General features: G+C 56.8%; 2 protein-coding genes across 2 annotated transcripts; one reads left to right on the forward strand and one right to left on the reverse strand.

Moving 5' to 3' along the window:
* Nucleotides 1–418: 418 nt before the first annotated feature.
* ZDHHC24 (zinc finger DHHC-type containing 24) lies at nucleotides 419–7,912 on the reverse strand. The gene is made up of 3 exons (XM_047692633.1): nucleotides 7,585–7,912; nucleotides 6,018–6,295; nucleotides 419–3,091 (listed from the first exon to the last, which is right to left on the reverse strand). The coding sequence occupies exons 1-3, from the start codon at nucleotides 7,863–7,865 to the stop codon at nucleotides 2,796–2,798; spliced, it is 855 nt and encodes a 284-aa protein (XP_047548589.1). The 5' UTR covers nucleotides 7,866–7,912; the 3' UTR covers nucleotides 419–2,795.
* An 802-nt stretch (nucleotides 7,913–8,714) lies between these two features.
* Nucleotides 8,715–21,896, forward strand: ACTN3 (actinin alpha 3). Its single transcript, XM_047692632.1, has 21 exons — nucleotides 8,715–8,911; nucleotides 12,564–12,678; nucleotides 12,848–12,967; nucleotides 13,266–13,352; nucleotides 13,434–13,521; nucleotides 13,969–14,047; nucleotides 14,132–14,213; nucleotides 14,920–15,005; nucleotides 15,293–15,385; nucleotides 15,910–16,140; nucleotides 16,248–16,395; nucleotides 17,747–17,897; nucleotides 18,495–18,603; nucleotides 18,700–18,840; nucleotides 19,076–19,258; nucleotides 19,705–19,839; nucleotides 19,935–20,114; nucleotides 20,545–20,691; nucleotides 20,780–20,845; nucleotides 21,365–21,523; nucleotides 21,606–21,896. Exons 1-21 carry the CDS (start codon nucleotides 8,765–8,767, stop codon nucleotides 21,762–21,764), a joined length of 2,706 nt encoding a protein of 901 aa, XP_047548588.1. The 5' UTR covers nucleotides 8,715–8,764; the 3' UTR covers nucleotides 21,765–21,896.
* Nucleotides 21,897–21,959: the final 63 nt, after the last annotated feature.

Here is a 21,959-nt window from a genome sequence, read left to right on the forward strand (position 1 = left end):
AAAGGCAGTGGTTTAACCAACTGAGGCACCCAGGCACCCTGGAACTTTAAATAAAAAGGGTAAAAAAACTAAGAACTACAAAAGGTGATACAGATAGAAAGCACAAACTCAAGTGGTAGAAATAATGTACCAAAGTACATTAATTGCAATAAATATAAATGACCAAATGTTTTAACTGGAAGACAGTCTTGTCTAGATTTTTAAAAAATCCATCTGTGGGGCGCCTGGGTGGCTCAGTCAGTTAAGCATCTGCCTTTGGCTCAGGTCATGATCTCAGGGTCCTGGGATCGAGCCCTGCATCAGGCTCCCTGCTTGGAAGGAAGCCTGCTTCTCCCTCTCCCTCTGCCCCTCCATCCCCACACTCATGCTCTCTCTCTCAAAATAATAATAATAAATCTAACAAAAAAAAGGCATGATCTTTATAAGAAAAAGTATATAACTTTATTGAAAACATTTAATGGACATACCATGTTCATGAACTGAAAAATGCAATTTCAATTTCATATGGATGTTGATCTTTCCCAAACTGATATATATATTCAGTTGGGTTTCATTCACAATCTCAAAGGGATTTTTTATTGCTGGAACTTGACAAGTGCATTCTAAAATTTATATGGAAGAGCAATGACCAAGAGCAAGGACCAAGACTTAGGAAGTCATACAATAGAGGTGGACAAAGTAGAAAAATTAATTGTGGTATAGTCAGTGGCTCACTATACACCAAGGAGAAGGAATGCCCTACAGCTGTACACGTTCATCTGAATAAATCTCAGAAACGTAATAATGAGTGAAAAGGCAACTCACAGAAGAATAAACACAGTATGGTTCCATTTACATGAAATTCAAACATATGCAAAACCAATACAAACCTAGGTAATACAACTACAAGGCAAAGCAAGGGAATGATTCAGACATTGGAGTTTTTTCTCCACCTGGGAAGGGCACAGCGGGGGCTTCAAAGGAAGTGGTCTCTATTTCTTAAATGGGGGGAGGGAGGGAGTTTATTTTATAAATATTTTCTTGCATCTCTTTACTACTTAATAAAAACAATAGAAAGCAGAGGAGGAAACAAGAAGTCGGCCAGTGCTTCTGTGCAGCACCAAGTGCCAGGCATGCCACATTCCTAACTGTTAAGAACTAGCAATTGAACATGCTATTTGGGGAAACAAGAAGTCCTAGCAGCTCAAAGGTCTGTGGGTATGGACAGGGCCTGTCAGAAGGTTGGGCCTCTCTGAGGGTTCCTGGGCAACAAGCCTGCCGTGTCACTGGATGACATCTTCCCCACCCAAGGCAGCATCTGTAGACTTTCTCACTTAAACCCATTTTTGGTCCAGGCCCTCATCCCCCACCCTCCCCTGAGACCCCAAGCTTCTTCAGGTGGCCCCCACCTGTACCTCAGAGGGGTAGTTGCCTGGCTGCAAGGGGGCCCTGGGTGGGGAGGGGTGACCTAGCTGCTTCTCATACAGACTTTGGGTCAGTCCCTACTATTAGTTCCAAACCCTGCCTTCTTGGTGCCAGGAGTTTCTGAGCCTCTCCAGGGCTCTGGGGCGCAGTTTGGCTGCCTCTCGGCCCCTCCCTCTAGGAGTTAACTTCTAATTCTCTGCTAAGAGAGGAAATGAGCCTCCTCTTCCCATCTTTCAGAATGTCATCAGGCTCTCTGGTCTACTCATTTCCCTTCTAGTTTCTTTATCCTTGTGGATATATATGTTTTATGTCTTTACTGTCATTTTAGATTTTAAAAGGAAACAGAGGTAAACCCATATGTTTAAACCTGCCACATTTAACTGGAAGTCTGTTCACTATATTTAGTTATTTATTTATTTTTAAAGATTTTATTTATTTATTTGACAGAGAGATCAGAAGTAGGCAGAGAGGCAGGCAGAGAGGGGGGGGGGGGAAGCAGGCTCCCTGCTGAGCAGAGAGCCCGATGCGGGGCTCGATCCCAGGGCCCTGAGATTATGACCTGAGCTGAAGACAGAAGCTTAACCCACTGAGCCACCCAGGCGTCGCTGTTCACTATATTTAAATAAAAACGTATAACAGGGAGCTCCCGAAGGGCCCAGAGAGGAAGAGCTTTGCCTTCTGAGCAGGATCCTGCCGATGCCTGAACATCCCACCTGATTTCTCTGCCTCGATTTTGCTACTCACTTACCTCAGCCCAGCAAGGGTGAAGGAGAAAGCACAAAGATCTGGGTTCAAATCCTGACTCCTCCATTCACTGCCCCATGACCTTACCACATCAACTCTTGTAACTGCTGCCCCCGGAACCGGTTTAGCCCGAGAGGCACAGCCCGGTGGAGATGCTTCTTGCCGTAAAGCACCGAACCTGAGGATGTTGGATTCTCGTTCCCTGGTCACTATGCGCCACCCTGGTCTGCTGCTGCCCCAGACCCACCACACCAAAGCCACAGGAGGCAGAGCCCTAGCCCCTTAAGCTGCCAGGCATTCTGTGGTTCCCATGCGTGGCAATCAGAGGAAACCAGAAAGAGCAGCCCGGGCAATAGCGAGGGACCAGAAACCCAGAAAGATGGAGGGAGTCTGAGAACCAAGTGGGCAATTTATTAACCCAGCAAAGGGGTGACTAGGCTGGGCAAGCAGCCCCTTACCAAACCATCCACTCTACTCAGGGGGCCAACAGAGGCAGAGCTGCGGGACTCAAGCCCTGGATACCGGAGTCCAAGCTGGGCAGGGGCAAGGCCAAGGATGGGACTGGAGGCTGGAGTTGGGCCCAAAAGGAGTTAGAAGCCCCCGTCTCCTGCTACCTTCTCCCTGAACACCTCTGACTCTTCCTGGAATCAGGAAGCCACGAGGCCCATATCTGCTGCAGTCTGGAAGGTAATCCCATCCCCAGGCAGTGGGGAGGCCAGGAAGGGCCAGAGCCAGACGAGGACCCAGCGGGGCCCCAGAGCCGCCTGCAAGTTGTGGCAAGGGCCCAGGTCATAAGAGTGCTGGCCCCGAGCCCACTCCCACGTGGTCTGGCCCCGCAGCAGCAGCATCCCATGGAAGAGCAGCCCAGCCCCACACAACAGTGCGCCTGCCACACACGTGTCGGTCACAAAGGCCAGGGCAAACTGCGCCAGAGACACTCTGCCTGCAAGGAGAAAGCAAGAGGGTCAGGGGGCAGCTGCGGGCCCAACCCTCCCAAAGCCCAGCTCCTGCCCTTCTTCCACTCCCTACCCTCCGCCACAAAGCAGGGCTCATTCCTCTGCTCAGCAAACGCCGAGGGGCTCCTCCCTGGCCAGCCCACGCGGCGACCTGGGTAGACGCAGCCCCTGCCCAACACCCGACCTGCATTCGTCACAAACCTGTGAGCACCTCCCACGTGCTAGACGCGGTGGCAGACACCAGGAGGAACGCGGACACCAGCTCTGACCCCAGTGTCTTGCTCACAGACAGACAGATGGCTTCTCACTTAATTACGGATGGGATGTGTGTTACAGGGGGAAAGAGCACCTTCCAGCCCGAAGTGGGCACTACGAGGCTGCTGAAATAATGACCTACAGGCTGCTGTCATTCCGCTCAGTGAAAGAAGCCAGGCACAAAGGGCACATAAACGATGTCACGTCTGTGAAATGTCCCAAACAGGCAAATCCACAGAGACACACAGGGGCTGGGGGACTCAGAGGGAGTGGGGAGTGACTACTGATGAAAATGTTCTGGAATTAGACAGTGGTGATGGCTGCACCACATTGTGAATGTACTAAATTCCACTGAATAATATACTAGGAAGGGGTTAAAATGACGAATTTCATGTTATATGAATTCCGCTTCATTAAAAAAGAGAGGCTATGTGGGGAAATGCCAAGCGGACTTCAGAGGCTAAAGGAAGTAGATTTCATCTGTTTTTATTAAGTGACATCTTGGGTGGCGTCTGAGGACGTATTTGCTAGGCAAAGAGGGGAGAAATCATTCTGTTTGACGGTCGTAAGGCAGGATGGGGAGGGGCCTGTGAGAGAGTGTGTGGATGGTTCTGGAAGCTCCGGCAAGAAGCCCAACCCCAACATGCAGACATGCAGGTGGTTGGCATAGACGGTTCCAAGACCCGTCAGAGTGTAGAGAGGGATGGGAGCAGTGCCACGACCTCAGCATCAGGAGACCAAGACCTTTGGGACCCGATCAAGAGAAGAGAGGGAAACCAAAACTTTAGGGAGAAAACCCTGCAGTACGAGCTCCTGGAGATGTCCGGGGTACAGCCTTCCAGGAAGTGGGAGGCCAGCAGTTTTCTGCGGCAGAAAGGTCTCGTGAAGCAAAGAGACCTCAAAAGGGTCCTCTGGGCTTTGTGGGGACTGAGGCATTCTCAGGAGGGGGAGGGGGGCAAAAGCCAGTTTGGAGCAGGTACAGGAGTCAGTGGGAGGTGAGGAAAAGCAGCCTATGAGTCCGGGGAAGTCTTTCGAGAAGCATGGCTGCTAAGAGAGGAGCCAGAGGCAAGAGCTAGGGAGGAGGAGGATGTGTGGGGACGAGAGGGTTTGTACAGGTGGGAAAAGCCAGTGGAGGGGGACTGGGTCGGCAGGAGAAAAAGCAGACCACGGTGAGGCTTCCAAGCAGGGACAAAGGGCCAGACACCAGGGGAAGCTGGGGGCAGTCAGCCTGGCTTCGGATCTGAGGATGGGACAAAGGACATACCAACTGACATTTTCTCTGTGACGGATTTCAAGGGAGGTGGGGCCTTGGAGAACAGGAAAGTGGGAAGGTTGGAGCCACAGTCATTAGGGGGAGCAAGCTTATGAGAAACCAACATGGCCAGGCACGAATGAGGGCCAGCTGGGGTCAGCTGCCATGAATGTGACATGGGACCAATGGCCACAAAGTACCAGCTCTCAGCACCCAGTGGCAGCAGACAGAAGACAGAAAGGTACCGTGGGAGACAGAGCCAAGAGGGATGAGATGTTGGCAGGAGAATGGTGGAAATGAGGGTTCTATGCTGGATGCGGGGGCAGTGAAGAAGGAAGGCGTTGACGGACAGAAAGGTGAGGGCCGGGAGCTCACAGGGCAGGCGTCCTAGAGTGTAAGAGTAAGAGCAAGAGCCAGCTGGGAGAGGAGGTGGGGAGCAGAGAGGGAGGGGGACCGGCTCATGGCATGACACACTTTGGCCTCTGAGGTGTAGGGTGGATGTGGGAGTGGGTGAAGGAGATCAAATGGAGAGAAGGTCCAGAAGCTGAGCAACTGGGGCACTGAGTGGGCCATCCGCCCAGACTTCCAGCCACCCGCGATTTCTACAGGGCCCAGGGCTTGAGGAGGCAATGGCTACAGAGAGGAGGGGTGCAGGGAAGTATAGCCCGAGGGCCTGCGTCTCCGCAGAAGCAGGGGGTCATCGAGGAGGCAGAGGAGGGCTGCTCAGAGAGCCAGCGTGGTCACAGCAAGACACTGACAGCCCCACGGGGCCTCCCAAGGCCTTCCCCAAACCCCTCCCGGCTGCCGGGAGGGGCCAGAGCCAGGCTTGGAGAGGATGAGGAGACACGGCCTGTTCAGAGTGATCAGGGAGGATTAACTGCGTCATGCAGAACACGGCCTCTCAGTCAGCCTCCTGATCCCTATCTTCACCTCCCAACTTCCAAAGACTGGAGCTTCCCTCTGCCTATAACTTTCACTGGCTCCCCAGTGTCCAGGCAAGTCAGGGCTCTCTCTCCTCATACCAGCATTCAGGGATGGTCTCCACCATCCAGTCTGAAGCTACCCCCTGCCCAACCTCCATGCCTTTGTTCAGGCTGCTCCCCTCACTGAGAATGCTCCCTCCCAACCCCAACACTGCCCCCAACTCCCACCACTCCTTCCTTCTCTGCCAACACCTAGAATCCTTGCCTGATTCTCCTAGCCAGAACTCTGTACCTGTGTCAAGGCCCTGTGTTTTACGGTACTGCATAACCAGTCAAATCCCAAGGCTGCCCTCACCCCCCATAAATGACATTGAACTGGGTCCCCAGGATGTAACCAGGCAAACCAACCAGAAATCCCCTCCCCCACCAGAATGACCCACTGCAAGGGCCTCTGCCTCTGTGGGTGCCTCCCTAGGTCCCCACCTGTGAGCAGCATGAGCCAGGGCAGGAGGAGGAGGGCGGCGGTGTGCAGGGGCGCGTGGGCTCGCAGGAGGGCAGACAGGGCCGGGCCCAGCAGCACAGAGACGTGGAGCAGGACGCCTGCTGCGTGAAGCAACAGGCACAGGAAGGGCCTGTAGTTGCGGAATCCCACGCAGCGGCCCAGCAGGCGGCAGTGGTGATCCCGACGAAGGACGCAGACGCGGCAGGTGGAGCAATGCCCACTGCGCGGTGGCACCTGGCTCTGGCACTGGTAGCAGTAACTGCAGGGAAGGAACCACAGCGTCAGTTCGGCCAGCAGCTCGGAGTGCGCCCCATCATGCCCTCTCAGCCTCGAAGCCCACCCTGGGGAAACAGGCACAGCCACTGCCCTAACAACCTCAACCCCATCATCCATAAACGCAGGCCGGACACCCCTTCCTGGGCCCTTCCAGCTCGAGCTCTGAAGGTGCCAGGGCTCTTGCAGCTCGGACAGCCCAGTCTTAAGGCCTTTCTCTGGCCTCCAACATCCGGGAGTCAACTTCTCACTTCCTTCATGGTCACCACATTGGTCCAAGTCACCATGAACTCTCCCCTGGATTACCGCATCAGATTCTTAACTTCTCTCCCTGATTGATCCCAGCTCCGGTTCCTCCTGGTATCATCTCACCCTGGCAGACAGGCTGATCTTAAAAATCTAAGTCGTGGGGGCGCCTGGGTGGCTCAGTGGGTTAAGGCTCAGCTTTCGGCTCAGGTCATGATCTCCGGGTCCTGGGATTGAGCCCCGCATTGGGCTCCCTGCTCAGCTGGGAGCCTGCTTCCCTTCCTCTCTCTCTGCCTGCCTCTCTGCCTACTTGTGATCTCTGTCAAATAAAACCTTAAAAAAAGAAATCTAAGTCGTGTCCTCCTCCTCTTCTCAAAACCCTACAATCTGTCCATCTCACTGGCAGTGAAACGCAAAACCTTCAGTATCCTACAGGGTTTCTATCTCTACCCTTCCATCCCTCCCTTTCACTCCACACCAGCCATACTGGCCTTCTTGCTGTTCCTGGAACATGCAAGGCACATAACTGCTTTGCTCTTTGCACAGCTTTGCTGTTCCCTCTACTTGGGATGCTCTCCCCCCAGATTCCCACATGGCTAACTCCCCCACGTCCTTAAAGTCTTTGGTCAAATGCCTACTTTGACTACCCTATTTAAAACTGCAACCCGGACACCCTCTACCCCGCCCTACTTTTTGTTTCCATACCATCTTCTAACATTCTACTTAATTTCCTTATTTATATACCTATAGCTTATGACCTGCCCCCTACCCCGCCACTGGAATCACCTCCAGGAGGTCAGTAATCTATTCTATTGGACCTCCAGTGGCCGGAACAGCACCTTGCACATAGTAGGTGCTCACTAAATATTTGTAAGTGAATGAATGATATTTCTTCTGGATCTACCATCCCAGACTGTAAGAGTGTTCTGGCGCTAACAAGCGGATCCTATTGTAATCTGGTTCTAACAGCTTCTGGTCCTAGGCTCCTGCTTCCCCCACCCCAACCCCCAGCTCCCGCGCCCCACTCACGCCCAGCCCTGGCCCAGACCGCGGCCGGCCAGCATCACGCCCCGAATGCTAGGGTCCGAGCGCAGGAAGAGCCCCACGTTGCCCAGCAGGTTGAGCAGCTGGAAGACGGCCAGCACTAGCTGCAAGGCCCGAGCCAGGGGTCCCAGCGGGGGCGGCCCGGGACCCAGAATCAGTACATAGGCCAGCTCCAGGCCCACAGCCGCGGCCCACAGCGCGGTGAGCACGAGAGGCAGCCGCGCGGGCGCCCCCTCCGCGGTCCCCACCGCCCAGGGCTGCCCCATGGCTCGGACCCACCGGCAGTCGGATCCCAGTACACCGCCGCTTCCGTATTGGGGCGGGGATAGTGGCAGACGGACGCCTGCTACACCAATAGAAGCTCCGAACGGAGTTTAGCGTCACGGGGAGCGCCGGCAGATGCAGACATGTGATTGGACGGCCGCAGGAGCCTCGGAGAAGCTTATCTCCCTGGCGCTAGAGCCGGCAGGGGTTGCTCGTTGTGGCCACGCCCACCCACTGAGCCCCGCCCCCCCCGCAGAAGCCCCGCCTTTTGGCCTCGCTGGCTGGTTTGGAAGATTGAGTTGCAGGCTCGGTGCCGTCGGGGTTTCTCGGCTCAGCACATTCCCCCTCAGCCCCCAGCCGCCCCGATATTAATAGCCCTGCACCGGCTCATCCAGCTGGCCTGGAACCCCTCCCCGTGCTCGAGTGTCTCCATCACCCCAGAAAACATTCGAACAGGTCGGCGCCTCAGTGTTTCTGACTGTGAAATGGGGGTAGGGTTCTGTTTCCCGCCTGCGCAGCGCAGAGAGACGGTCAGGAGGACTAAGGCGCAGCTTCTAGAGCGGCCTACAGTCGCTACTATTATCGTTATCTCCGCTGTCCACGTGAGGAAGCAGAGGAGCGTGGCTTTCTCACGGTCACACAGCGCCCGAGAGGCGGCGCGGGAACGGGAACCTCGAATCTCCGCCATAGAATCCACCCCAGCGCCCCCAAATCCTGTAGTCCCTGGTCCCAGGGCAACCACTTGCCTCGTCCAGACCCGAGCACCCTCGCCCCCATCCGGCCCCTCCCTCCTCCCCCATATTTAGCGCGAATACGATCCGGGGCTGGGCCGGGCGCTACTTAACGCGGCCCCGGTGTTCCGGAGAGCGCCGAGCGGTGCGGAGCCAGGAGCCCTAGCAAGATGATGATGGTTATGCAGCCCGAGGGTCTGCGGGTAGGGGAGGGGCCCTTCGTGGGCGGCAGCGGGGGCGGCGAGTACATGGAACAGGAGGAGGACTGGGACCGCGACCTACTGCTCGACCCGGCCTGGGAGAAGCAGCAGCGGAAAGTGAGTGCTCACCCATTTTCAGATGGCAAAACTGAGGCCTGAGAAGCCGGGCGATTTGTCCCTGGCATCTCGGCAAGTTGGGGGGCAGAGCCCGTCTAGACCCAGAGTGCCACTCCCTAGCCTGGGCTCTGCCCATCAGTCCTCCACTGTCTCCCAGAGCTGGAAGAGAGGGGTGGGAGCCCTCAGGAGGGGTTTAGGATAACAAGGAGAGTTTCTCGGGTCCCCACCTCCCAGGAGTTCATTACCCTGGACGCACTGTCCCACTTCTGCTGGTGAAAAGGGGTTGGGTGAAGCCCAGGAGATCCAAGTTTGGGGAGTGTGGGGAAAATAATCTTTCTTCCCGGACCCCCAACTCTCTAGTTGAATATCTTAGACCCCACCCTGAGGACTTGCAGCGGCAACTAATGGACCTGGAGTGTGGGGGAGGAGAGAACCATCCCAGAACCTGTCCCACTCTCTCATCTCTATCCTCTCCACCCTGGGGTTCATTGCCACCCATCCCAATTGTCAAATGAGGAAACTGAGGCCCAGAAAAGGGCAGAGATAGGACCCAAATCATATACTCTCAGAAAACAGGGCTTCCCTCCCCAACCTAAGGGTCTTTGCCCCTTGCCTGCCCCACCCCCACTCCTTCCCAAGATACCCCTCTCACCGCAGGGGCCCTAAATCTGCTGAAAAGGCCACAAGGTCAAGGAAGAGGGGAGCCCGGGTCCCCTTACACAGTAACCTGACTCTCCGGCCAGATGGACTCTTTGTGCTGAGGCAGCGGCTTGGGGGAGCTGGAGTGGGGCACATGAGCAGCTGCTGCCCAGGCCCAGCCTTGTAGGGCGCTCGGGCCCCCTTCCTGATCTATTTTCACTCCCAGACTTTCCCAAGTGGAGGGGGCAGGACACCTGGGTTCCCAAAAGAGAAAATGATCCGGGCTGGAGTGAGCAGACTTTGGGGAGTGGCAGACCAGGGGGAGGGAGAACTCTGTGAAGTCATTAGACCCTGCAGAGCCTTTGCCAAGAGTGTGTGACTCCAGGAAAGGGGCAGGGAACAGGAGCGCTCAGTGGAAATTGCAGGATCTGAGAATCCTAGGATTTAGAATCAGAGCACCTCTGCTGGGTTGGATGACAGGAGATGACCCCAGAGTCCCGGAGGCTCAGCTGACTAAGCTGGGGTGCCCCCAGTGACATGCTTCCCCTTTGGCTCCTCCTGCACCTGTCTCCAAGCAGGGCTGCGGTCCTTGGGCCTGGAAGTCTCCCAGTGATGTCACCCCTGCCCCTGGCTCCCACCGCCACCTGCTCTGCAACAGCTCCTACCCCCACCCCACCCACCAGGTTGCCCTCAGATCCAGGTCCGGATGCCCTTCATGAGACACATGCTAGTCTGTAATTTGCCTGCATCGTTTAACAAAATACCAGGAATACCCTTCCAACCCAGCCTGCAGCCACCCACTTCGTCCATTCATTCAACGGCGGCACAACCTCGATGTTCCGTAAATTCATCAGCATCCCTGGAAGTTAGCCATTGTGGAGTTTCTTTCTCCTCCAGCCTGAGTATGTCTTACCCAGCTTAGCCCCGCTCTACCCCTGCCCTTCCACCCGTGACTCGGAGTGCTCCCTCCTGCTCCTGCCTGATCCCGGAGTCCTCTTGGTTCAACCTCATTCCAAAACATTCATTCAGTATCTCTTAGGGAGCTCCTCCTCTAGGCCTGGCACTGTGTCAGATGTCAAGACTTCAGCAGGAAACAAAATAAAGCCTCTGCCTCAGGAAGCTTACACTGCAGCAAGGAAGAGTGTTTCTGTCCCATCCCTCTGACCCTGCCCCATTCCCCTCCCTGAAACCCCTTCTCACCCCTCCCTGCCGCCCCCCCCCCGCCATGCCACCTTCTCATGTCTCCCTCCTGCTCTCCCAAGCCATTTGCCTCCACTCTGCCACCAGAAAGAGCTTTCTGCAACTCAGCTCTGCCCACTTCCCTCTGCCCAAAATCTTCCCTGATGCCCTGTTGCCGTCAGATCAAGTTGAAACTCCCTGGCTTAGCACCCCAGACCGTGCATGACCTGGCCCCTGCTGCCCCTCCAGCCTGCCTCTCGCCTTTTATACCCCAACACCCCCAGCTTCATTCCAGCGGCGCCCAGATAGCTGTCACCCCACAAACCTAGCAACTGTTTCTCAGCGCCGAGCACTTGGCTGTGTGGCTGCCCCTGCCTGAAATACCCTTGCCTGCCCTTCTCTGTCTAAATAATTCCTGATCTTCCTTTGCAGCTCAGATCAAATATGAGCCTTCCCCCAAGAGGTCCCCTGTCCGTTTCGAAGAACCCTTCCCTCTTCTCCCTGACACTAGTCTCTCCCAGCATTTCTCAGACCAACATGACCCTTTGATTGACCGTGAGCTCCTTTAGGGCAGGGACCCCATCTCATTAAGTCCTGTTTGTCACATGAAAGAATGCGCTTTCGTCCACCATGGAAGCCCCACCCGGTCCTGCTTTTCCCCCTGCTTTATCTAGATCCAGAGCGTCTCAGACTCCAGGGTTGGAGGGAACTACAGAGAATCCCTGCCTTCTCCCGTGCTTGGGGCCCCATCAAGTAGTGCTCAGCACTTTCTTGTACACCTCCAGTGACGGGAAGCTCACTCCCTTTCCTTAGCAATGACAGTTCTTCAAGAATTTAAAGCATTATCTTTCATGTCCAGCTTCTAGGGCAGCAAAGAAGCTGGTCTCAGGGAAGGAAGCTGGCTGAGGGAAATAATCCCAAAGGACTTCCGGGCCATCTCCCAGGATTAATTGCTTTGTGGTGGGGGAATGCTCTGAATTCTAGAATCCTACCCAACTGGAGGAAGAAAGACCTTGGGACATCATGAAGTCTGGCCAGTTAATTGTACAAATGAGCCCAAGAAAGGGCAAAGTGTATATTCCAGGTCACAGTGAGTGAGCGTCTCAGCTGGGCTTGGAGCCCAAGGAGAGACTCTACCAAGCACCTTACAGCTGATAGCAGAATGCAAGGTTTGAGGGTTCGGTAGGTTGGTGGAGCTGGTGTATCAGGCTGCAGGTCACCCTGATCCCCAATACTCACAGAGCTGCACAGCAGCCCTCACATCCCAGATGGAGGCTGAGGCTGACTCTGGGGAGGGGGGAAGGGCAGTCACCTCCGGGAACTGGGTCAGGCTGGTCCTTGTGTCCTCCATGACTTGGAAAGATCTTGTACCCTCATATTCTACTTGGAGGCCGATTCACAACAGCCCCGGGAGGTCCGTGGGGCTGAGAGCACAATAATGCAGGTGTACAGTCCTTCAGGCAAAACCCTCAGAACTGGGTGTGCTTCAGTCCAGGATAGTTCAGGCGTTAGAAGGGCAGTGTCCCCCCGCCTCGGCCCACAGAGGGTCTCACACTTTGGAGTATATGCTTTACAGTTTTCTAAAACCCCCTGCAGGGCTTAAGACTGGCCATAGCTGGCATGCCCCAAGTCCAGACTCGGACCTGTGCAGGGCCTCAAGCCCATTTCTCCTTTTCCAGGAGAACAAAGACTCAGAGAGAAAAAGGGACCAGTCCTAGGCACATAGCACGTCGGCGGCTGAGCCAGGACTTGACTCTGGGGCGAGCGCTCTCAGCTCGACCCCAATGTCCTCCAGACCCAGGGCTAGGGTCTGAGTGCTGTCCTCTGCCCCCAGACCTTCACTGCCTGGTGCAACTCACACCTGCGCAAGGCCGGCACCCAGATTGAAAACATCGAGGAGGATTTCCGCAACGGCCTCAAACTCATGCTGCTCTTGGAGGTCATTTCAGGTAAGGATGCAAATCAAGGCACAGGGACCCTAGGCCCTAGGGGAATCCAGGGAGCAGGGGGAAACATGACAGCATGCAGGGACCTTGAGGGGGAGGTGGAAGTTTGAGGACAGTGTCTTCAGCTTCTTCTTGTGACTTTTGGCCCCTGACCTCTCCCCTTGACACCCAGGAGAGAGGCTGCCCAGGCCAGACAAAGGCAAGATGCGCTTCCATAAAATCGCCAATGTCAACAAGGCCCTGGACTTCATTGCCAGCAAGGGGGTTAAGCTGGTGTCCATCGGCGCTGAAGGTGAGGAGGGGGCAGGAGGAGGCCCGGGAGGGGAGCAGAGGGCCATCCTGACATCAGCATGTCACTTCCGGGAGCCTGTCTTCTCAACTGTGGGGGTAACCGTCCGAGCCTCCTAGGAGGGACTGCTAACTGTGCCTGGGACTAGCAGGTGTTCCATGATTGAACACTGACTAGGTAGCAGCTCTGGCCTGGGGGCCAAGGGCCAAGGCATGGAGCGTGGTGTGTGGCGGGGGGTGCAGCTGAGGCAGTACAGGCCTTGAATGCCAGATGGAAGTCATGCACATTCCCCGCCCTGCAGAGATTGTGGACGGGAACCTGAAGATGACCCTGGGCATGATCTGGACCATCATCCTCCGCTTCGCCATCCAGGACATCTCTGTGGAGGGTGAGTGGCAGGGAAGCCAGGAGGGTGAGAGGGCTGGCCCAGACCCCTCCCCAGCTGACACTTGTCTCCATCCCTGCCCAGAAACCTCTGCCAAGGAAGGCCTGCTCCTGTGGTGCCAGCGGAAGACGGCGCCCTACCGCAACGTCAACGTGCAGAATTTCCATACCAGGTCTGTCTGCGGTTGGCACACGTACATGGGCCTCTGACAGGCTCTACGGCACACACCCTGGAATGGTCCTGGAATGGTGTCTGCGAGTAGGAGGACTCGGTTGATGTTGAACTGAATCTGGGCGGGGAGGGAGGATCCCTGAGGGAGGGCTCCTTGGAGACATCCCTAGAAGGGCGTTTCATTCACAAGGAACTATGTGAGCAAAAACCTGGAGCCCCACAACATCCAACTAGTGGTGTGACCCAGGCAGAGGGTATGGGAAGGAATCATGATGAGCTTGGAGGAGATGGTCCAAGTCTGGTAATGAAGGGCCTCTGGTGCCAAGCCGACGAGCTGAGACTCTACTTCATCTTACTGATGAGGCTGTCCTGATGGGGACCCTCCTGGAGTAAGGGGAGGACGGGCATCAGCTTGAATCCAGGCCTGATCCCCCTTCTCTCCGTCCAGCTGGAAGGATGGCCTGGCCCTCTGTGCTCTCATCCACCGACACCGCCCTGACCTCATTGACTACGCCAAACTGCGCAAGGTGGGCCTCGGCCACCCCTAGCCCCGACTCCCCAGCCTCTGTCCTCAGCTGACATTTCACCTGTCCCTGCTCCAACCCACCTAGGATGACCCCGTTGGCAACCTTAACACTGCCTTCGAGGTAGCGGAGAAATACTTGGACATCCCCAGGATGCTAGATGCAGAAGGTGAGACAAAGCCCCGCCCAGGCAAGGACTCCAGTTACAGACCAGAGGCACCCTCTACCCCAACCCCCTCCCCCTGCCCCTGCTCTTCCCTCCTCAGTCCGCCCTCTAGTAAAAAAATCCTTCCTGTCCCAGGCCGCCCTCCCCAGGAGCCCTCTCTCCTGCCCCCTGCCCCTCTCCAGCCAGTTGAAGCAGCCCCTCCTTCCCCTTCCCTGGGGCACCACCCTTTGGTTCATACCTCCATCACCTGGCTCACCTGGGAGCATGGGAGCTCCTTAGGGGCAGGTACCGCCTCTTGTCCTGCCCAAGCAAGGCTCTAGTCAACTGAGGCAGCAAATATTTTCTGAGCACCGACTGTGTCTGGTGCTCTAGATGTGTGGGCACCAATGGCTGAGAACTTGGGGAAAAGACAGATGGATGGACCCACAGAGCGATGGGATGGTTGGAGACACGAGGCAGTGTGGGCTGCTGCTTCTCGAGGCCTGCCGCATCTGCTCACTCACCCCATAGAGGACAGATTCCTGGGCCCTGGGGCAATCAGAGAGGGCTTCGGGGAAGAGGTAGATACTGGGTTTGGGGTAGCTGGCAGCTGGTGGCTGTGACTAGATGTCTCCACCCCTCCTGTGTCCAGGGAGCTCTCTGCCTGGTTAGGGGTGTGAGCCCATTCCCCAAGCCTGGCTTTGGCCAATACATACCCCACATCCCCTAGACATCGTGAACACCCCAAAGCCTGATGAGAAGGCCATCATGACCTATGTTTCCTGCTTCTACCATGCCTTCGCCGGGGCTGAGCAGGTAAGGGGGCTCTGGCTGCTGTTGCCTGGGCTGAGCGTGTGGACCGAAGGGCCCAACCCTGGTGGCATCCCAACATTTGGAGGTGCTGGGCCCCACGTGGGTGGGAGTGCCACTGTCCCAGCTGCCTAGACAGTCTCTGGGGAACCCAGGAGCAGAGGCATCTGGCCTGGAAGCTCCCTTCTCATCTAAAAAGACGTGCTGCCCTATTTGCACAGACCCAGGTTTTGAGGGTTGGGGTGCCTGCTGCAGCTTATTCTAGTGCCCACCTTTTCCGACTCCCACGACAGGCAGAAACAGCCGCTAATAGGATCTGCAAGGTACTGGCCGTGAACCAGGAGAATGAGAAGCTGATGGAAGAGTATGAGAAGCTAGCCAGTGAGGTGAGATGAGGCCAGAGAAGGCCCTTCCCCTTCCCACACCGGTGGTCCCCCAACCCTGGCTGTCCTTCCCCCACTTCTGGCTGTCCAAGCTCCTGGTCATTCACAGATTCACTCACCGTTCATTTGTTCACTCTTTCCTTTATCCATTCACCCATATTTAGGCATTCTCCTGGCCCTTTGCTCTGTGCCAGCCTATATTGGTCCCTGACCAGGCTCAGAGGTTGACATCTGGCTCCTTCTCTGATTAGTGGGGACCCCCGTTCTGCTTGTTCATTTGTTCACTCTTTCCTTTATCCATTCACCCATATTTAGGCATTCTCCTGGCCCTTTGCTCTGTGCCAGCCTATATTGGTCCCTGACCAGGCTCAGAGGTTGACATCTGGCTCCTTCTCTGATTAGTGGGGACCCCCGTTCTGCTTGGGGCCTGGCCTTCTGGCCACAGCCCGGGTGTGGGTGGGTGAGAGCCGGGGCGGGGCGAGCTGGCCAGCTCTGATCTCTGCGCCGCACCTGCCTGGCCGTGGCAGCTGCTGGAATGGATCCGCCGCACAGTACCATGGCTGGAGAACCGCGTGGGCGAGCCCAGCATGAGCGCCATGCAGCGCAAGCTGGAGGACTTCCGGGACTACCGGCGCCTGCACAAGCCGCCCCGGGTGCAGGAGAAGTGCCAGCTGGAGATCAACTTCAATACGCTACAGACCAAGCTGCGGCTGAGCCACCGGCCTGCCTTCATGCCCTCCGAGGGCAAGCTCGTCTCGGTGAGCCACCCCCACTCTGCCCACATCCTCCGGGTGACATAGGGCTCTGGGTCCCCATCTGTACAATGGGCAAACCATGCTGGAAGGCGCCTCTGCCTGCCCCACAGGACATCGCCAACGCATGGCGGGGGCTGGAGCAAGCGGAGAAGGGCTACGAGGACTGGCTGCTCTCGGAGATCAGACGCCTGCAGCGGCTCCAGCACCTGGCGGAGAAATTCCAACAGAAGGCCTCCTTGCACGAAGCCTGGACCCGAGGTAGGTACACCTCATGGGGCTTGAGTCTGTCCCAGGGTGGAAACTGGTATGCGGGGCGGGGGGAGGTCTGACAAAATGCACAGGTCAGGAACAGGTGTCCTGGCAGGAAGGTGGGGACCTGTTTTCTAGAACCACCCTGACTTGCTGTGCAGCCGAGTCACGGCTCCTCTTTGGGTCCCAGTTTCTCCATCTGTAAACTTGGGCCCCTGTCGCCAGGCTCCAGCCTTCTGTAGGTCTGCTCTGATTCACTGGTCATGTAGCATTTTGTTTGTACCGGTGACAGATGAGTCCCCAACCCTAACAGCACTTATGTTGGACTCAGCATATCCATGGCAGGATACTGCGGGGGTTAAATACATCACTCCGTATGAAAGCGTTCATTCTGTCTTTTATCAGGGATTAATCCTACAGATAAGTGAGCCCTGCCTAAAAATAACAAACAAACATTAGTAATGGGGCGCCTGGGTGGCTCAGTGGGTTAAAGCCTCTGCCTTCGGCTCAGGTCATGATCCCGGGATCCTGGGATCGAGCCCCGCGGCGGGCTCTCTGTTCGGCGGGGAGCCTGCTTCCCTTCCTCCCTCTCTGCCTGCCTCTCTGCCACTTGTGATCTCCGTCTGTTTAAAAAAAAAAAAGATTTTATTTATTTATTTGACAGACGGAGATCACAAGTGGCAGAGAGGCAGGCAGAGAGGGAGGAAGGGAAGCAGGCTCCCCGCCGAACAGAGAGCCCGCCGCGGGGCTCGATCCCAGGATCCCGGGATCATGACCTGAGCCGAAGGCAGAGGCTTTAACCCACTGAGCCACCCAGGTGCTGCGGTTTCTGAATCTTTAAGCCTCGTAGCATCTCTGCAAAATACAGGTGCATTCCATAAATAGTAGGGGCTGCGATTATTATTATTATTATGGTTTTATTTGTGTAATGTAATTCATTCTCATAGCACTTTCACATTCATCATTCATTCATCCAACAAGTATTCCTAGAAGGTCTACCAAGTGGCAGGCACTGTGCCAGGCTCTGGAGAACCTGGTGAGCCGAGGAAACCAGGTCAGGGGCTCCCTGGGCTCAGAGTCTTTGGGAGGTAGTTCACGATCCTGGAAGGCCCAAAGTGTACCAAGGGCCACCGTGAGATGTGTGGGATCAGGGACGCTGACGTCATTTACAGGATTGCCCAGGACCTTCACTTTATCACTCTGGCATGGCAGAACAGACCCCTAGGATGAGCTGGGCAGGTGTAACCACCTGCATTTCGCAGATGAGGGAGGACTCTGCACGGTCACCCAGACTGCTCCAAAACCCAGCTCCCGCCTTGGCTGCTGCTGGGTGACCCTAGCCGGGCCTCTCTCCGAGTAGGGAAGGAGGATATGCTGAGCCAGCGCGACTACGAGTCGGCCTCCCTGCAGGAGGTTCGGGCGCTGCTGCGGCGCCACGAGGCCTTTGAGAGCGACCTGGCTGCGCACCAGGACCGAGTAGAGCACATCGCAGCGCTGGCTCAGGAGCTCAAGTAGGTGCAGCCTGCCTCTGGGCCTGCCCCCCAGGGGGACAACTACCTTACCTGGCTTTGCCCCTCTCTGCCCTGCTCCCCACTGCCCTACGCAAGACATCGTTCTTCCCAGTTCAGGAACCCTGCCTGGGTGCCACGTCTTTCCCCATCACCACTTGCTCTGCTCCTCCTCCCCTAACCCTGTCCCCCATGTGGCCCCCACACTCTTCCCTCCCCGTTGCCCTACCCCCACGGCCCTAACCTGGTGGCCCCCTTCAGCTGCGGTCCCTGGCCTGCTAACTCAAAATCTCCCCACCAGCCCTGGCTTCCCCACCTCCTCCTCTAAACCCGCCCCTTCTCGCATCGTAGCACCCCCCACCCCCCACTGACGCTCCACAAGGGACTGGAGCTCAGGACCCCCGCGCGCCCCCTACCCAACGAAGGCACTGGAACCCCCACCTCTACCCCCCAGGAATGAATGCCCTGTTTCACCCACACCTGCCTGCCTGGTTCCCTTGCGCCCTCACCATCTGGTGCACAGTTTCCAGCCCCAGGACGGTAGTCCGGGAAATCTAGGCTGTGGTCTGACCCCCTCCTCATCCCCTTTCTGGCCCGCAGTGAGCTGGACTACCACGAGGCGGCCTCCGTGAATAGCCGCTGCCAGGCCATCTGCGACCAGTGGGACACCCTGGGCACACTGACCCAGAAGAGGAGGGACGCACTGGAGGTGGGTTTGGGGGCCAGGGAGCTGGGGGCTAGAGACTAGAGGCTGGTGCGGGGCCAGGTGGGCGGGCTGCTGACTCTCCATCCCTGTGGCCCTTAGCGGATGGAGAAGCTCCTGGAGACCATCGACCAGCTACAGCTGGAGTTTGCCCGGCGGGCAGCGCCCTTCAACAACTGGCTGGACGGGGCCGTGGAGGACCTGCAGGACGTGTGGCTGGTGCACTCGGTGGAGGAGACCCAGGTGGATGCAGGGTTCCAGGTTGGGGGGTGATAGATGGGGTGACAGGGAAGTGGGCCTCGACTCCGGTCAGCCCTTTCTTTGGGTGCCTGGGGCATGGAGATGAGAGGGAAGCCCCAGTCCCCAGATGCTAGGCTGGGAGACAGGAGGCCCGCTGCAGACCCCCTGGGGCGCCTGCAGCACGTGGGCTTCAGGAACTAGAGGGTGCTGGCTCATGCTTCCCGCCCGCCGTGCACAGAGCCTGATGACTGCACACGAGCAATTCAAAGCTACGTTGCCGGAGGCTGACCGAGAGCGAGGAGCCATCCTGGGGATCCAGGGGGAGATCCAGAAGATCTGCCAAACGTACGGGTTGCGGCCCAGCACCACCAACCCCTACATCAGCCTCACACCGCAGGACATCAACACCAAGTGGGACATGGTCAGTGCTGCCCATGACCACTCCCTGCCTCCCACCCAGCCGTGTGTTCTAACCACCTCGGAACCTCAGGCGTCCCGAGCTATGCAGACTCTAGTCCACCTTCGGATCTGGGGTCTGTCACAGCCTCCGTGGGGCTTTGGATATATCACCCTGCCTCTCACGGCCTCCTCTGCAAAATGGCCCTAACAGCAGTGTTTTCCTGTAGGGCCTGATGTGAAGTAGAATTAAGCCTGGGGTAATGACATCTCGTTGTATCACTGGCCCCATTTTACAGATGAGGAAACAAACCTGGATGTCATGTGACTTGCCCAAGAGCTTGTCCTTATGAGCCCAGACATGTTGGCTCCTAGTAGCAGGGGCTCTTCTAGGGGATGGAGCCCATCTCCCCTCAAAGCGATCTTCTGGCTCCCAGAGCTGCCCCAGGCACATAGCACCCTTCTTCCTAGATCCGAAAGCTGGTGCCCAGCCGGGACCAGACACTGCAGGAAGAGCTCGCCCAGCAGCAGCTGAACGAGAGGCTCCGGCGACAGTTTGCTGCTCAAGCCAATGCCATCGGGCCCTGGATCCAGGGGAAGGTGGAGGTAAGGCTCGGAGGGTGGGGCCATCTCGGGGAGTGAGGCCAGGGCAGGGGCCACGGGGGCCTGGGAGTGCTCATCCTGCCTGTGTCCCCCAAAAGGAGGTGGGGCGCCTGGCCACAGGGATGGTTGGCTCTCTGGAGGACCAGATGGCTGCACTGCGGCAGCAGGAGCAGAACATCATCAACTATAAGAGCAACATTGACCGGCTGGAGGGGGACCACCAGCTGCTGCAGGAGAGCCTGGTGTTCGACAACAAGCACACGGTCTACAGCATGGAGGTGAGAGGCACCAGCTTAGAGGGGGCGGGGAGACAGCGCTGGCTGGGGAAGCCCAGGGCAACCATGGTGGGACCCAGCACGTGTGCCCCAGGGGGGACCCCAGTTCAGCCTGGCTGGGTCCCCCAGGGCGCCTGCAGGGGTACTGAGATCTAGCGAGCGAAACTGACCTGTCCAGAGTCACATAGCCATCTGAAGCCAGGCCAGGACTGGCCAGGACTGGGTGATCAACACTTAGTGCATAGTAATTTCTCAAACTTCAAGGCAGGAAGGGCTGTGGACAGTCACTCAGCACATAGGGAACCTCCAGATAGGGACAAAGGCCCAACAGAGTAGAAGACTTGCCCAGGTCACACAGAGGACTGGGAGTGAAGCTCGAACTGGTGGCCAGGCACCGGCCGCCTACTGACTTGGCTCGTCACTTGTTTTCCAGCACATCCGAGTAGGCTGGGAGCAGCTGCTCACCTCCATCGCCCGCACTATCAATGAGGTGGAGAACCAGGTATTGACCCGAGATGCCAAGGGCCTGAGCCAGGAGCAGCTCAACGAGTTCCGGGCATCCTTCAACCACTTTGACCGGGTCAGCAGGGGCCCACCTCTGTGGGGTGGTGAGCTTGGGGCCTGGTGGGGTTGGACAACCAAGTCTGATAATCACTCATGTGCCACAGAAGCGGAACGGAATGATGGAGCCTGATGACTTCCGGGCTTGCCTCATCTCCATGGGGTATGACCTGGTGAGTGCCCCCAACCTTTGTCACAGGAATCCCATCAGTGCCTCTCTCCTACACCGTGATCACCTACTGTATCCCTCCCACCTTCACATGTGTTTCATTCTCAGCATGCCCACTGAGGCTGGGCAGAATGACCCCATTTCTCATAGGGGCTGTCAAAGGCTCAGGTAAATTAACTTTCTCAAGGACGCAGCTAGGATTTGGACTTGGTTGTAGGTGACCCAAAAGCCTGAGCTTACCACATTTTTACCCAGAGAAACAGCACTACAGAGAACTCCAGAAAAAAGATCAGGACCCAAGGGCAACAGGGGGCATTGCCAGGGGCAAGAGGCAGGTTTCAGCTGAGTAGAGAGGATTCCCCATACACCCAGAGCCAAGGCTGTGGCACAGTCCAAGGAGGGAAGAGAACGCTTTGTAACCCGGGCTATCAAGCCAGAGCTAGACAGTGCCCGAAGGGGACATGAGGAGCCTTCTGGCTTTAGCACCCACGACAGACACGGTGTCTGGCCTCTGTCCCTACAGGGAGAGGTGGAGTTTGCTCGCATCATGACCATGGTGGACCCCAACGCAACTGGCGTCGTGACCTTCCAGGCCTTCATCGACTTCATGACCCGAGAGACAGCTGAAACCGACACAGCTGAACAAGTTGTGGCCTCCTTCAAGATCCTGGCAGGAGATAAGGTGAGTCCTGGTGGTGGAGGGGTCTGGGAGGCTGTGACAGGGACCAGGGTCTGTGGGTCCTCAACAACCCTTTCTCCCCCAGAACTACATCACTCCAGAAGAGCTGCGGCGGGAGCTCCCCGCTGAGCAGGCCGAGTACTGCATCCGTCGTATGGCGCCCTACAAGGGCTCCGGGGCTCCAGCTGGAGCCCTGGACTACGTGGCCTTCTCCAGTGCCCTCTACGGGGAGAGTGACCTCTGACCACAACCTCAAAGGGTCTCTGCAGGAGTCAGAGGGAGAGGGAGCTCCCTCTGGCTGATCCCATCCATGTCTCAGAGCAAGGGCCTCAGAGAACGGCCAACCATGCCCTTCTGAATAAAGACCCATCCGTGAGCCTCTCTTTCTTCTTCTTTTGGTTCCTGAAGCAGAAACTGGGCCCTTAGGCTCCTGGGCAGG

This window comes from Lutra lutra, chromosome 10, assembly GCF_902655055.1.
Source record: "Lutra lutra chromosome 10, mLutLut1.2, whole genome shotgun sequence".
NCBI classification, from domain to species: Eukaryota; Metazoa; Chordata; class Mammalia; order Carnivora; family Mustelidae; genus Lutra; species Lutra lutra.